This window comes from Hirsutella rhossiliensis (genome assembly GCF_020360975.1).
Source record: "Hirsutella rhossiliensis strain HR02 chromosome Unknown scaffold00010, whole genome shotgun sequence".
NCBI lineage: Eukaryota > Fungi > Ascomycota > Sordariomycetes > Hypocreales > Ophiocordycipitaceae > Hirsutella > Hirsutella rhossiliensis.
Window position 1 is genome coordinate 927424 of NW_025408676.1, and position 12275 is coordinate 939698.

At 64.2% G+C, this 12275-nt stretch overlaps 4 protein-coding genes across 4 annotated transcripts; 1 reads left to right on the top strand and 3 right to left on the bottom strand.

The window, feature by feature from the left end:
- Window positions 1-309: 309 nt before the first annotated feature.
- HRG_08402 (glycosyltransferase family 20 domain-containing protein) lies at window positions 310-3968 on the bottom strand (the record flags this gene model as incomplete). Its single annotated transcript, XM_044866873.1, has 3 exons — window positions 310-866; window positions 990-2949; window positions 3009-3968. The coding sequence occupies 3 exons, from the start codon at window positions 3966-3968 to the stop codon at window positions 310-312; spliced, it is 3477 nt and encodes a 1158-aa protein (XP_044717760.1).
- Window positions 3969-5070: 1102 nt separating this feature from the next.
- HRG_08403 (fungal zn(2)-Cys(6) binuclear cluster domain-containing protein) lies at window positions 5071-7472 on the top strand (the record flags this gene model as incomplete). The annotated part of the gene is made up of 2 exons (XM_044866874.1): window positions 5071-6350; window positions 6422-7472. 2 exons carry the CDS (start codon window positions 5071-5073, stop codon window positions 7470-7472), a joined length of 2331 nt encoding a protein of 776 aa, XP_044717761.1.
- Window positions 7473-8102: 630 nt separating this feature from the next.
- HRG_08404 (uncharacterized protein) lies at window positions 8103-8802 on the bottom strand (the record flags this gene model as incomplete). The annotated part of the gene is made up of 2 exons (XM_044866875.1): window positions 8103-8327; window positions 8590-8802. 2 exons carry the CDS (start codon window positions 8800-8802, stop codon window positions 8103-8105), a joined length of 438 nt encoding a protein of 145 aa, XP_044717762.1.
- A 482-nt stretch (window positions 8803-9284) lies between these two features.
- On the bottom strand, window positions 9285-10166 carry HRG_08405 (putative SAM-dependent methyltransferase; the record flags this gene model as incomplete). Its single annotated transcript, XM_044866876.1, has 1 exon — window positions 9285-10166. The coding sequence occupies one exon, from the start codon at window positions 10164-10166 to the stop codon at window positions 9285-9287; it is 882 nt and encodes a 293-aa protein (XP_044717763.1).
- Between the last annotated feature and the right edge of the window lie 2109 nt (window positions 10167-12275).

Consider the following 12275-nt stretch of genomic DNA (forward strand, 5'->3'; position numbering starts at 1 on the left):
ACTCATAATGGACCTATATCTACCCAATCCCTCTATGCGGGTTTCTACTGAGCCGCGAGGCTCCAAGAAAACAGGAGACGACGAGCCGCGGGCATATCGACTGCCCTGGCCATGCCCTGCTCATCAGACCTCGTCTGCGCCAGGTACTGCATGCTACCACGCCTCGCCAGTCTATGCCGCACCCCCCAGGAACTAACCATGCCCCCAACCCTGGTCTATTACGAACTGTTTTCATCCACCTAACTCTTCTTCCTTGACACTATTCCTCCTTGCTTTGCCCCAGACACGTCCCATCATACTTCGTTCCTCTCACATCTCCTCCGTGGGAATGTGCCCCTCGACGAGGCTCAGCGCGCCCAGGTTCACCTCGCCCATCCTCTCCGGCCCCGCGGCCCCTTCGGCGCCCGCCAGCAGCGCCACGCACTCAACCACGTCCTCGGGCTCCAGCAGGTGCCACTTGGCCAGCGTCACCTTGGTGCTCGCCCCCACCGTCACCGTGAAGACGTGGTCGGCGTTGAGCACCGACCCCGACGCCCCGTTGAGGCTGCGAAACATGTCCTCGTCGGTAAAGTCGTCGCCCATGCACAGCGCAAACTCGACCCGGCCCGGGTTCGCGTCGTCGGTCGTCGGCTGTGCCCGCGGGTTGTGGTACGTCGCAACGAGACGCTTGGCAATCTCGCCCTTGTTGATAAACCTCGGCCGCACCTCGATGTTGGCCTTGCCCGGCATCACCTCGACGTCCCACTTGCGTGCCACACCGGCCTCGAGCTCCTCGTGGCACTCGCGCGACATGTGCAGGCCCTGCTCCGGGTCCGCGAGCCGGTAGTGCCACGTGAGCGCACATCGCTTCCGTTCGATAAATGTGCCTGCAAACATTCACCGTCAACCAAACCGCTCACACGTCGCCCTGCTCTGCTCAACAGCCGGCTCCAACGTGCCTGCCTCGCGTCGCCCAGAGAATTGCAGCACGAGCCAAAAAAAAAACTCACCCGAAACCCTGTCCGTGTACTTCTCAAACACCTCCATGACCTCGGCCTGCCAGCTCATGTCAAACTTGTCGGCCAGGTTCACCCATTCCTCCGTCCCCGGGTACCGCATGAAGCTCCCGTGCTCGGCCGACAAGCCGAGTTGCCGGATGTGGCCAAGGTGCTGGTTGAGAAACTCCTGGTCCCGGCCCGAGATGATCCAGACCCAGTTCCTGGGGTCGGCGGCGAGCTGCCAGAGGCAGTGGATGATGCGGTTCGAGGGAATGGCGGCGCTAGGCTCGCGCACAATAGGCGTCAGCGTGCCGTCGTAGTCGAACATGAAGAGGCGCTTGGCGGCCGAGCGGTACTGCGACAGCAAGACGGCGCGGTCGAGCAGGGGCGTCGTGTGCGCGGCCCCGGCGTCGCCCAGGACGCTGTGGACCTTGCGGATGAACTTGCCGATCCACGACTGCACATTGTGCTTGGTGACGTGCTGGTAGAGGCTCTGCTGCGTGGCGGCGCGCTGCTCCGGCGTCAGCGTCAGCGCGGCGTTGATCTTGTTCGCCACGCCGCCCAGGTCCCAGGGGTTGATGTGCATGGCGTCGCCCAGGCTGCCGGCCGTGCCGCTAAACTCGGAGAGGATGAGGGGCCCATGGCCCTCCTTCTGGCAGATGACGTACTCGAGGCTCGTCGTGTTCATGCCATCGCGGACCGACGTGATGAGGCCAATGTCGGCGGCGCGCAGGAGGGCAAAGTACTCGTCCTGGCTCAGGTACTGCGGGTAGTGCTGGACGGGCGAGAAGCCGAGGCTGCCGTACTGGCCGTTGATTTTCATGACGAGCTCATTGACGCGGCTGCCGACCCTGTTCTCCGGGTCGTCGCGGTCGGCCTCTGCCGACGTGGTGGGCGAGGTGACCTGGATGAGCACGACACGCTCGCGCCACTCGGGATACATTTCAAGGAAGCGCTCAAAGGCCTGCAGCTTCTGAGCAACGCCGCGGACGCTGTCGAGGCGGTCACGGCCGACAATGATCTTCTTGCCAGCGTACAGCTTCTTGAGGGCGTCGTACTTTTCCGTGATCGAGTCAGCCCAAGCAAAGGCCTCAACCTTGGCAGCGTCGATGCCAATGGGGAAGACGCCGACGTGGACGCGGGAGCCGTAGGCGTCGATGCCGAGCGGGTCCGAGGGGAAGCCGAGGATGCGCGTGCAGCAGCTGAGGAAGTGGCGCGAGTAGCTGTACGACTGGAAGCCGACGAGGTTTGCGCCGAGGACGCCCTCGAGAATCTCCTTGCGGCGGGGAAGGCAGCGGACAAACTCGCTGCTGGGGAAGGGGCAGTGGAGGAAGAAGGATATGTACATGTTGGGGACGCGCTGGCGCAGCATGCTGGGCAGCAGCATGAGGAAGTAGTCGTGGACGATGACGATGTCGCCGGGCTTGTAAGCGTCGATGATTTTGTTGGCAAACATCTGGTTCATGCGGTAGTAGTCGGCCCAGTAAAGGCGCTCTCGGCGGCCGTCCGAGGGCTCGTGCTGCTTGTAGTGGAAGAGGGTGCAGAGGTCGTGCTGGGCATAGCGGCGCCAACGCGTCTGGTCGTGCAGGGTGACGCCGGCGTCGGCGTCGGCGTCGTCGGCGAGCCAGACGGGGACGGTGCGGATCGTGTCGCTGTGGGCGAGGCGGTGCTCGAGGCGGGCCTGGTCGTCGCGGGGGATGAAGAGACCGTCCGAGGCCGGGGGCGTGGGCAGGGGGGGGTGGGCGTTGGCGTCGACCTCGACGGGGACGGGGGCCGAGAGGGCATTGAGGGAGGCAAGGCCGACGGTGGTGGAGGGGCGGACCCCGTTGGGCTGCGGCGAGGCGGTGCGGTCGTGAGGCGAGTCGATTTCGCCGGTCCAGGCGACGACGGTGTGGCTCCACGAGGTGGCATCCGAGGAGAGGTAAGAGAAGGAGTCGAAGAGGGCCGACTGGCCGCGACGGGGCCTCAATTCCTGCGAGGCTGGCGTCAGCATTGGAGCTTGTTTGCGGGTGAGGAGGGGGGATGGGTTACCCAGTCGCCATCCTTGCGGTACGTGAGGGCGTGGGGAAGATCGAAGGTGGCCGAGATGATGTTGCCGCTGAGGGCCAGGTCTGGGTTTGCGGCGCGCAGCGCTGACAGGGACTCGCGGCGCGCCATGACTCTTCTTGTGCTGGGTAGCTTGGGACGAGAGTGGCAGAGATGGCAGCTGCGGTTGTGAGAGAAAGGGAGGGGCGAAGAGAGAGAAGTGGAAGAAGAGGAGGAGAGGGGGGCAGAAGAAGAGGGGGAGAGGGACGACGACGAGGAGGCGTTGCGCAGGAGAGGGTCGCGATGGATTAGGCAGGGGAGGTCCGGGCCGGGGCGTCGGGGCAGCGAGAAGTAGCTGCTGCCGTCTCCGTGGGCGGCGGCTGGAGATGACAGAGGAGAGGGGCAGGCGAGATGGCGGGAGGCCGAGGAGGAGGCCGAGCTCGAGGAGGAGGAGGAGGAGGCGGCGGCGGCGGCAAAGACGGCGGGGGTCGAGGCGAGCGACGACGAGGGGAAAGGGTCGACGTAGGTGGAGGGGTGGATGCCCGGGGTGACTGTGCTGTAGTAGAAGCTGCCGTGGAGGGGCCAGGGCTGCAGCAGCAGCTGCTGTTGGCCGCCCGGCTGAGTTACTAGGCCTAGGGGCTTGACATCATCGTCCCACTGGCGGTGGCCCGGCACTGTAGCGGGGGGGCCTGGAGGGGCAGCGGAGGCCTGGGCTGCCTGGAGCGTGGCGCTGCCGAGGTCGCCGTCAGCGTGAGCGGCGCTGCTGGTGCTGCTTGCGCTGCAAAAACCGCTGCTGCCGCTGCTCGCGCTTCCGCCACTTGGGTCCGTGCCGTCGTCATTGGCAATGCGGCAGCGTGCAAACAGGGGCCGCCGCCGCTGCTGGAGCTCCCGGCAGGGGCTGCTCTGCACGGTCGCTGGAGCCGCACTCTCGTCCAGCGGCTTGCCGTTGCTGTTAGTGTCCGCCATGGCTGGCTGTCAGGCTCGACGCCAGTTGGTCGAGAGGAGCCAAACGGTACTGGGCTTCACTCCAGGTATCGGTCTTGCGCGTCGAGGATAAGCTCGAAATCGATGGGAGCAAGAACATTGCCCTGGAAAACAGGAAAACACACATGGACACGGCATCCTTATATACTAGTAGCTCCTTTCTCATCCATCACAAATCCCTACAAGCACCAAAACCTGCTCCCTTCCCGGGCGCATGTCCGCTGCCCCTAAGCCCGGACCAGATGCCCCGGACACCACCGACCGACTGGAGGAGAATTCGGGTGCCCTGTGCCGGCAGTAGGGCCTTGGGTATCACCTCTCATATCACTCCTCGTCCAACCGCTCTGCCTAGCTGCTGGTTGCCGTCGTGATTCGCCGTCGGCACGGTCCCAGAGAGGGAGGGCCCAGAGAGGGAGGGCCCAGAGAAGGGGGGCCCAGAGAGGGAGGGAGATGGGAAAGGCCGCAACCTCCGGGAGGAGGCAATAGCCCAACGGCAAACCGCCACCACGCGCAATCGCACGTGGCCCATTCGGCCGCGTGCTCCGACACTGCAACGCAGGCGGGAAATCCGTCCTATCTGTCCAGGGGAGCCAGGTGTGCGTGCTGCCTTGGAACCGCTGCTTTGCCGTGTGTCGTCATGACGGCTCAACCAACAGGTGGTGAACCCCAACAAGGATGGGAGCCGCCCAGGTCCATTCGTGCAACGTGCGAGATAGAGATGTGGCCAATAGGAAAGCGGTCGATCCAGGCATCAAAGCTCACCAGCTGCTGGTCAGCACGCACACAGTGTCGGCCTCGAATGCCACACAAGAGCTTCAGTGCCGCACGTTGGCGGCTCCAAGTCCCATGGCAGACCTCATGGCTCCGCACGTGACCGCGGATGCCTCGGCTTCAAGTTGTCCCTGTCCGTCCACTACGACCCCTGCACCAGCTCCACCCGTTTCTCACCACCTTTTTCCGAGTTTTTGCCTCGTCTCCTCCACCCGGCGCCCGTCGGCCTCACCTCGCTTCAACGCTCAAGGCAAACACCCGGACATCCGCCGACAATCTGCCAACCGGGCTCCAGGTCCAGGCAAGACGGACAATGACGCCCTCGCCGCCTCCTCCACCCTCGCCGTCCCAGCACGCGACCGTCCACGCCTACGCCAGCAACGGCCTCGAGATTCTCCAGGCCGCCAGCGATGCCGCCCAGGCCATCCAGAACCCCCAGGCTCTTCAAAATGCCGCCGCCGCCGCTGCCGAGGTCGTCGTCCAGCCCGCCATTGACGAAGACGCTGCTGCTGCTGCTGCGGCGGCGGCGGCCCACCAGATGACGGGCTCGACGCCTCCTCCTGCTCCCCATCCTCTCCCTGCCTCTCCTCCTCACCAGCAGCAGCAGCAGCAGCAGCTCCAACCGCACCACCAGCATCCCCAGCACCTGATGCCCGGCCCCGGCGGCGTCATGCGCGACCCGACCATCAACCCCAAGCTAACGCGCCTGCGACGTGCCTGCGACATGTGCAGTATGCGTAAGGTTAAGTGCGATGATACCGACGTTCCCTGTCGCCCGTGCCGCGAGCTGGGCGTCGACTGCACCTACGAGCGTGAGACGAAGCGACGCGGCCCCCCCAATAAGCATGCCGAGGCCGCCAAGGCCGCCAAGAGAGCTCGCGTCGACTTCGGGGCCGCCGCTGCCGCTGCTGCTGCCGCTGCCGTTGCCTCGGCCGCCACCGGCGCGCTGCCCGCCTCCCCGTCGCCGCACAACGCGGCCAAGACGCTCATCAACATCTCGTCCGACGGTCTGCTCGACGCCGAGGCTATTGCGCCGCTGCCCGTCCTCGAGCTCCTCGTCGACGACTTCTTCACCTACCTGCACCCGCTCGCCCCCTTTCCTCATGAACCCACCTTTCGCCAATCGTTTGCCAACCGCGAGGATCGCTCCCGGCCTGACTTTCTCGGCCTGCTCGCCAGCATGATTGCCGCCCTCGTCGCCTCCTTCCCCCGCAGCGCCCGTGAGCATCTCAAGTCGCAGCACGGCGCGCACCTCTTCCCCAAGCCCGTCGTCATGGCCGACCGCTGCCGCGACATTGCCCTGCTTACCCGCGGCAGCAAGTGGGTCCTCAAGCAGCCCAAGACGCTCGACGACGCCGCCACCAGCTACTTTCTCGGCCTCGCCTGCGGCTACTGCGACCAGTGGAACGCCTCGCGACACTTCATGGCCGAGACGCTGACTCTGATCCGGGAACTAGGCTTCGCCCGGCCCAAGCATCCAGGCGATCTGCCCACCTTTGGCAACGACCCGTACTCGGCCGACCCGCTGCCCTTTAATCACGTCAAGGATCAGATCGGCAAGCGCCTGTTTTGGTGCCTCTTGCTGGGTGTCAGGCGAGTGCTCCATGGCCCCTGTTGCGAGCTCGAACGTCGTGCTGACAAGCTGCGTCTCTTGACGCCTTCAGGTCCTTTTCGCAACTTGGCGCATCGCACACGCCCACCGATCTCGTCATTGCGCCATCGACGCCCAACCTCCCGTATCCGGCGTACCCGGAGAACGTTGACGACATCTGCGTGCTGGCCAACGAAATCATCCACCAGGCCGAGGGCAGCGTGACGCTGCTGACGGGCTTCCGCTTCGCCATCGACATCTACACGACCATGAACGGCGTAGTCAGCCTCGAGCTGGCCTACGGCATGAGCACCCTGCCCTGGCCCGACCAGCGGCTACTTCTGCGAGACGGCCTCGTGGCTGCCAAGAGCATCGTCGACAACCTGCCGCCGGAACTGCAGCTGGGCAACCTTGGCGACGACGCCAACTCGCTGGCGGGCCTCGACGAGGCGGGCCTGCAGTACGTGCCGCCCGTGTGGCCCCAGGCGCAGCCGCCGCACGACCTGCGCAGCGTCATCAAGGCGCAACCCCTGCAACGGCGGCAGCTGCAGTACGAGATGCAAAAGGCCAACATCTTTGTGTCGCAGCTGGCCACGCGCTCCTACTTTGTCGACCTCTTCTTCACCCTGCGCGACGTCCACCTGAGCGAGCTGCAGCAGCAGCAGCAGCAGCAGGGCGGCGGCGACGAGGTGGAGGCGCAGCTCGAGGAGATCAAGGCGCTGCAGGACGTCGACGATAAGGACATCCTCGACCTCATGTGCGCGGAGCGCGAGCTGCTGGTGCAGAACCTGCTGACGATTCTCGGGTCCGTCTCGCAGCGCAACCTCGAGCCCAACGGCGGGTCCCTCATCAACAAGATCCGGCAGGTGGCGCTGACGCTGCTCAACGACGCGCCGGAGCGCAAGGGCCCCTTTGCCGTCAAGGCCGAGGAGGCGCTGTCGCAGCTCATCGAGGTGCTGGCCAAGCTCGACAAGTCGGGCTCCGCGGCGGGCTCGGGCCGGGCGGCCGACCCGAGCCAGATGATGACGGTCGAGGACGAGGACGAGGAGCTGCGGCACTGGGCCGACCTGCGCGACTTTCAGCTGCGGTACGCGGCCAACGGCGGCTTTGGCGACGACTTGTGAGGACGGTGCGGACGCCCTTTGCAAACAGCAGCAGCATCGTCGCCCATGCTTGCTGTCTCGGCATCGGCTTCAACCATGTTCCTAAACGATAAGGACCGCGACCGGATCAAACGGGGATTCGCTTGAAGGGCCAGGTCGGTTCCGAGGCGTTGAGGGGAGGGAAAAGAGGGCAGAGGGCCTGGCGTTTGGAGAAGTGATGCACAAAGTTCATAAGTTTCTAGCACGCAGCATGTCGGAAGGGAAACTGTCCACAGCGACGAGGGACATGGACGGAGACTTGGTTGGCGCCCACGTCACGGGTGAATGATGCTTTTTGAACCCACCAGAGCCCGGCAATACAAGTTATACTCCAAGAGCATACAGAGAAACAACTACAAGAAGACGCGGAAGAGGAAAGAGAAAGAGCAGCATCGCACGGCCAAAGAAGCAGAGCCCTCCCGGAGGCCCGATCTCGGCTCGCGAACAGCTCTCAGGCCTCGCGCTTATGCTTCCTCTGCCACAGCCATCCCCACGTCGCCCATGCAACGTCGTTGTACGCAAACAGCCTGCCTCGTCCCCAGGCGGAAGCGTCAGCAAGCCGTCACAGACGTGTGCCTACAGGTCTCTCCCGGCGAAAATGGAAGCGGGCTCTTACACGGCGGTGGCCATAAAGCACACCAGAGTGGCGGCAGACCCGCGCGACATGAGGCGGTGATAAACAAGCCGGAAGACGAGAATGGCGAAGCAGGCGGTTGCGCTGAGGGCGATGAGAGCGGCGAGGCCGACGTGGAGCGTGTAGGGGATTGCGCGGCGGCCGCGGAGGGTGCGGATGACGGACATGGCGACGGCTATGTTCCAGAGCAGGGCGGCGAGGGCCTGGACAATGGTGTTTAGCGGTTTGTGTGCCCCGACGTCTCTCTCTCGTTTTGCTCCGTCTGCGTTGATAGCATTGAATACCACAAGGGGGCGGACGACACGACTCCAGAGCACGTCGAGGTCATCATCCCCTTGCTTCTCTCCCACACCCCCGACATGTATACGGATCTTTTGCATGCGGCCCGGACACGCACAGCGAGCCGTCACCTACCACGGGAAACGTAACCTGCCACACAACCACACAGGAATCGCCGCTGCTCACGTTGCACGTGTCGGCGAGCCACAGCGCGTCGTAGAAGAGCACCGGCAGCGGCGCAGGCACGGCGAGGACGCGCATCATGGCCGAGACGCGGCGGAGCAGCACGGTGCGCGGCGACGGCGGCGGCGGCGAGGCGCGGGCCGTGGTGGTCGCCGCGCTGCTGCCCTTTTCGGCGGCGGCGGCGAAGGAGAGCTCGTCGGATGGCGTGGTGGCCATTTTGCTTGGCTGTGGTGAGACGAGGCGCGAGGGCGTGCGCGAGGGAGCGGAAAGGGGGGAGGAGGCTCGTGATGAATGCTGGTGATGGTGGCGATGGTCTTTTGTTTGGCGTTGAGGCTGTTGGTGGTGGCGGAGGAGACGGGCGGTGCTTGGGGGGGGGGGTTCCTGCTGCCTCTGGTCCAGGGCGTGTTGGGAAGGCCCGAGAGGAGGAGGAAGGGGACGGTTGCTCAGGGGAGAAGACAGGGTGCCTGCTCAACCTGCAAGTGAGCGTGAAGGGGTTCTTTTTTGGCAACGAGAGAGATGTGAGAGGAGATGGCGAGACGGACGGGGAGCGGAGACGGGCGATGGTGTCCCATGGTTCCTCTCGATTGCAACAGGAGGAGCAAGACAAGGCAGAGACACTTGGAGAGCTCGAGCTCCAAGATGGGATGAAAAGAGAGAGAGAGATACACGCCCCAGGGCACAAGCACCCCTCGCCCGCCTCACGCCGCCGCAACAGCCCTCCCGCCCTCCCGGCCCCCCCCGTCCTCGACGTCCTTGGGCCCCCTCGCGCGAAACAGCATCACGGCGCCGACGCACCAGACGTCGACGTGGCGGAACCGGCGGCGCAGCCCCTCGGCCAGCACGTCCTCGGAGTCGGCCGCGTTGCCAAAGATGCCGCGCCGGTTGTACGCCGCCAGCAGCCAGCGCGCCGCCCACCCGAGCGGCCGCCCGACGCCCAGGATGGTGGCGCCGACGAGCGTCGCCTCGTCGCCCAGCAGCGGCGTCACGGCGTCGAGCACCGCCGCGAGCTTGGTTGCGGGCGGGCCGGGCAGGCAGTGCAGGAGGAAGAAGATGCTGGCCGAGTCGAAGCGCGGCGCCTGCGGCTGCGGCTGTTGCCGGTGTTGCGGAGCCCCGCCCCCGCCGGCCCCCGCCGTCGCCGTCTCCGGCTCCCCCGCGCCGAGCGGCAGCGGCGCCCGCGTCACGTCGGCGAGCACGGCCGTGACCCGCACGCGGCGGCCCGCGCCCGCCGCCGCGTGCTCGACCCTGCGCCTGGTGGCCTCGAGGGCGTGCGGGTTGAGGTCGACAATGGTCAGCTCGCGACACGGCGGCGGCGCGGCGGCGGCGGCGTCGCCCAGCGCCCGCGCGGGGAAGTACCCGGAGCCGACGCCGATGTCGAGGTGGCGCCGGCCCATGGACGCGCGGAACAGCGGCAGCAGCACGCGCGACGTCGAGCACTTCCATATGTACGTGCACGAGAACCAGAGCACCCACATGTCGTAAAAGGCGAGCACCCAGGGCGTGTAGACGGCGGCGCCCGGGTGCTGCTCCGGTGCCTCTTCCTCCTCCTTCTGCCGCTGCTGCTGCTTCTGCTGGGCCGCCATTGTGCGCGCCGACTCGGTTGGTTGGCCGCTTGCTGAAGTTGTCGCGTGTTTCTTCGAGTGTCGATATATATATGTATATATATATCAACCGCAGGGCCCAGAGCTGCCGGGCAGTGAGAAGAAAGCAACCGCACAGCAGACCGGGGGGATAGGGAGCCATATATATACGCAAACCACAAGTATTAACTCCTCCCCGGCCCCATCGACCAACGCGAAGCAGCGCAGCAACGCAGTCATCATCACGGCCCCCCTTCCCTCCATGGCTCCACGCATCAATCTCTTGACATGCACAAAGTAAGCCATTGCAACGTGGGGGCCATACACATCAACGCAGGCAAGCGAAGTAACCCAAGCTCGCCAGGGGAAGAGAGGAGGGGAGGGGGGTAAGCGCATCGCCATGATTCGCTCGTCGGCCGACCTTTCCGCATCCTCCCGCAGCTCTGATGCCAGGGCATCACGAGAGAGAGTGTAAGACGCCGGCCGGGCACTGTCAGTCAAGGAACAGGGATCTATGAGGGGTCCCGAGGAATCAAGTTGCCCATACTCAAACTATCCTCTCTTTGCAGTCCTTCCAGCGTTACCAAAGGAGGCTGCGGCCATGATGTGCAAGACCGCGTCTCGGAGCCTCCAAGCGTCCACTGCAAGAACCCGTAATCACCGTCATCACGCAGGCATGTACCTGCTACACCAGCCAGAGGTGAAGCCCGAGCCTGCCAGAAACAAAGCTCAATAGGAAGGCGTCTCGTCGACAAGAGAAATATCGTGCCCTCGCCAGGTCCCTCCCTCCCCGGCTCCAGCTCCGCCCCTTGTCCCCACGCTCTCGGCTACACACAAGACTCGTTGATAGATGATACCCAGGCACAAATAGAAAGCCAAAGCAGAGAAGAGCAGCTGGGTTAAAAGGGGGAGGGGCTTTTGTGCCCCGGCTCTCGTCAGTTCACGATACTACACATCGCACTCAAGCACTTACACGCACCCACACCACATACAAAAGGAGTAACGTCTCCGCGCCTCACAAGGCAGCCAATAACCCTCTCCACCGCCTTGTTCCCCCGCGCGCTGCACAGCCGACGCCACATACATCCCTCGGCGGTTCATGAGAGGCCAGGTTCCAGCAGCCGACATGTTCCTCGCCACGCTACATGCCAGTCTCCAGACGGCCTGCCTCGACGCACGAGTCAAGGCTGACGACGGTCACACAAGCATCCGTGCCACCGGACGTCGTGGCACGCTCGGGTCATTGTGCTCCCATCCTTGTTCCTGGCTTGACTTCTCTCATTCACGTGTCCAGGTCCGTCGAGGAAATCAGAGACTCGCCGGATATGCTTCAATTTCAGGCTAGACTTGTCGTCGCAGCCGGCGCCCCTCGCGGGTCCGTCCCCTCCGGACCGAGACGAGGGACAAGGGGAAGCAGAGCCGTCCTATGCCGCGCCGGGCCGCAGCCCGCAAACGTGAGTCTTCCGACGTCCTCTACCACTGCTGGCGAGCCCACCGCCCGTTCCTCCGCCTCATCAACCGTGGACCGCCTTTATCCCGTCCATCTCACAATTGACGGACAGCGGGGTATCTCATGACATCGTGACAATCCTTGCTGCAAAACATTCCCAATCCAATCACTCGCCGCAGAGACCAGGGGAAGAGGGGGGAGAAACTCGTAAATGCATCCAGTCCGCCGCCCGTAGTTTCCTTCTAGAAAATTCAAACAGCCAACCGAGTAAATCTGAGTCCCAGTGTCGTCAAAGCAATGGCACAGGGCCAAACACAAGAGAAAGGAAAAGGAAACAGCCGGAGCCGGAGACGGATGCAAAGAGAAGAAAGAATGGCCCTCGCACAGCCTAGCCCGCGCAAAGGCCAAGCTGCGACGGCCATGCAATCCACGCCACGCAATTACCATGGCATATCGAGAGGGAAACAATCGTCGTGACCGGGAAAGAAACGTCAAGGACAACGCCAAGTCATCATGAGCACGCCGTAGCCACAAATCTGCCGACCAGGTAGACGCAAGGGAACTCGTTGAACTCGTCGAATAATGCAAATTCATACTGGGCAAGGCCGAAGCCAAGAAAGGAGAAAAGGGGAAGGCGGCGAGAGAAGAGGCTGTCGAGGTGC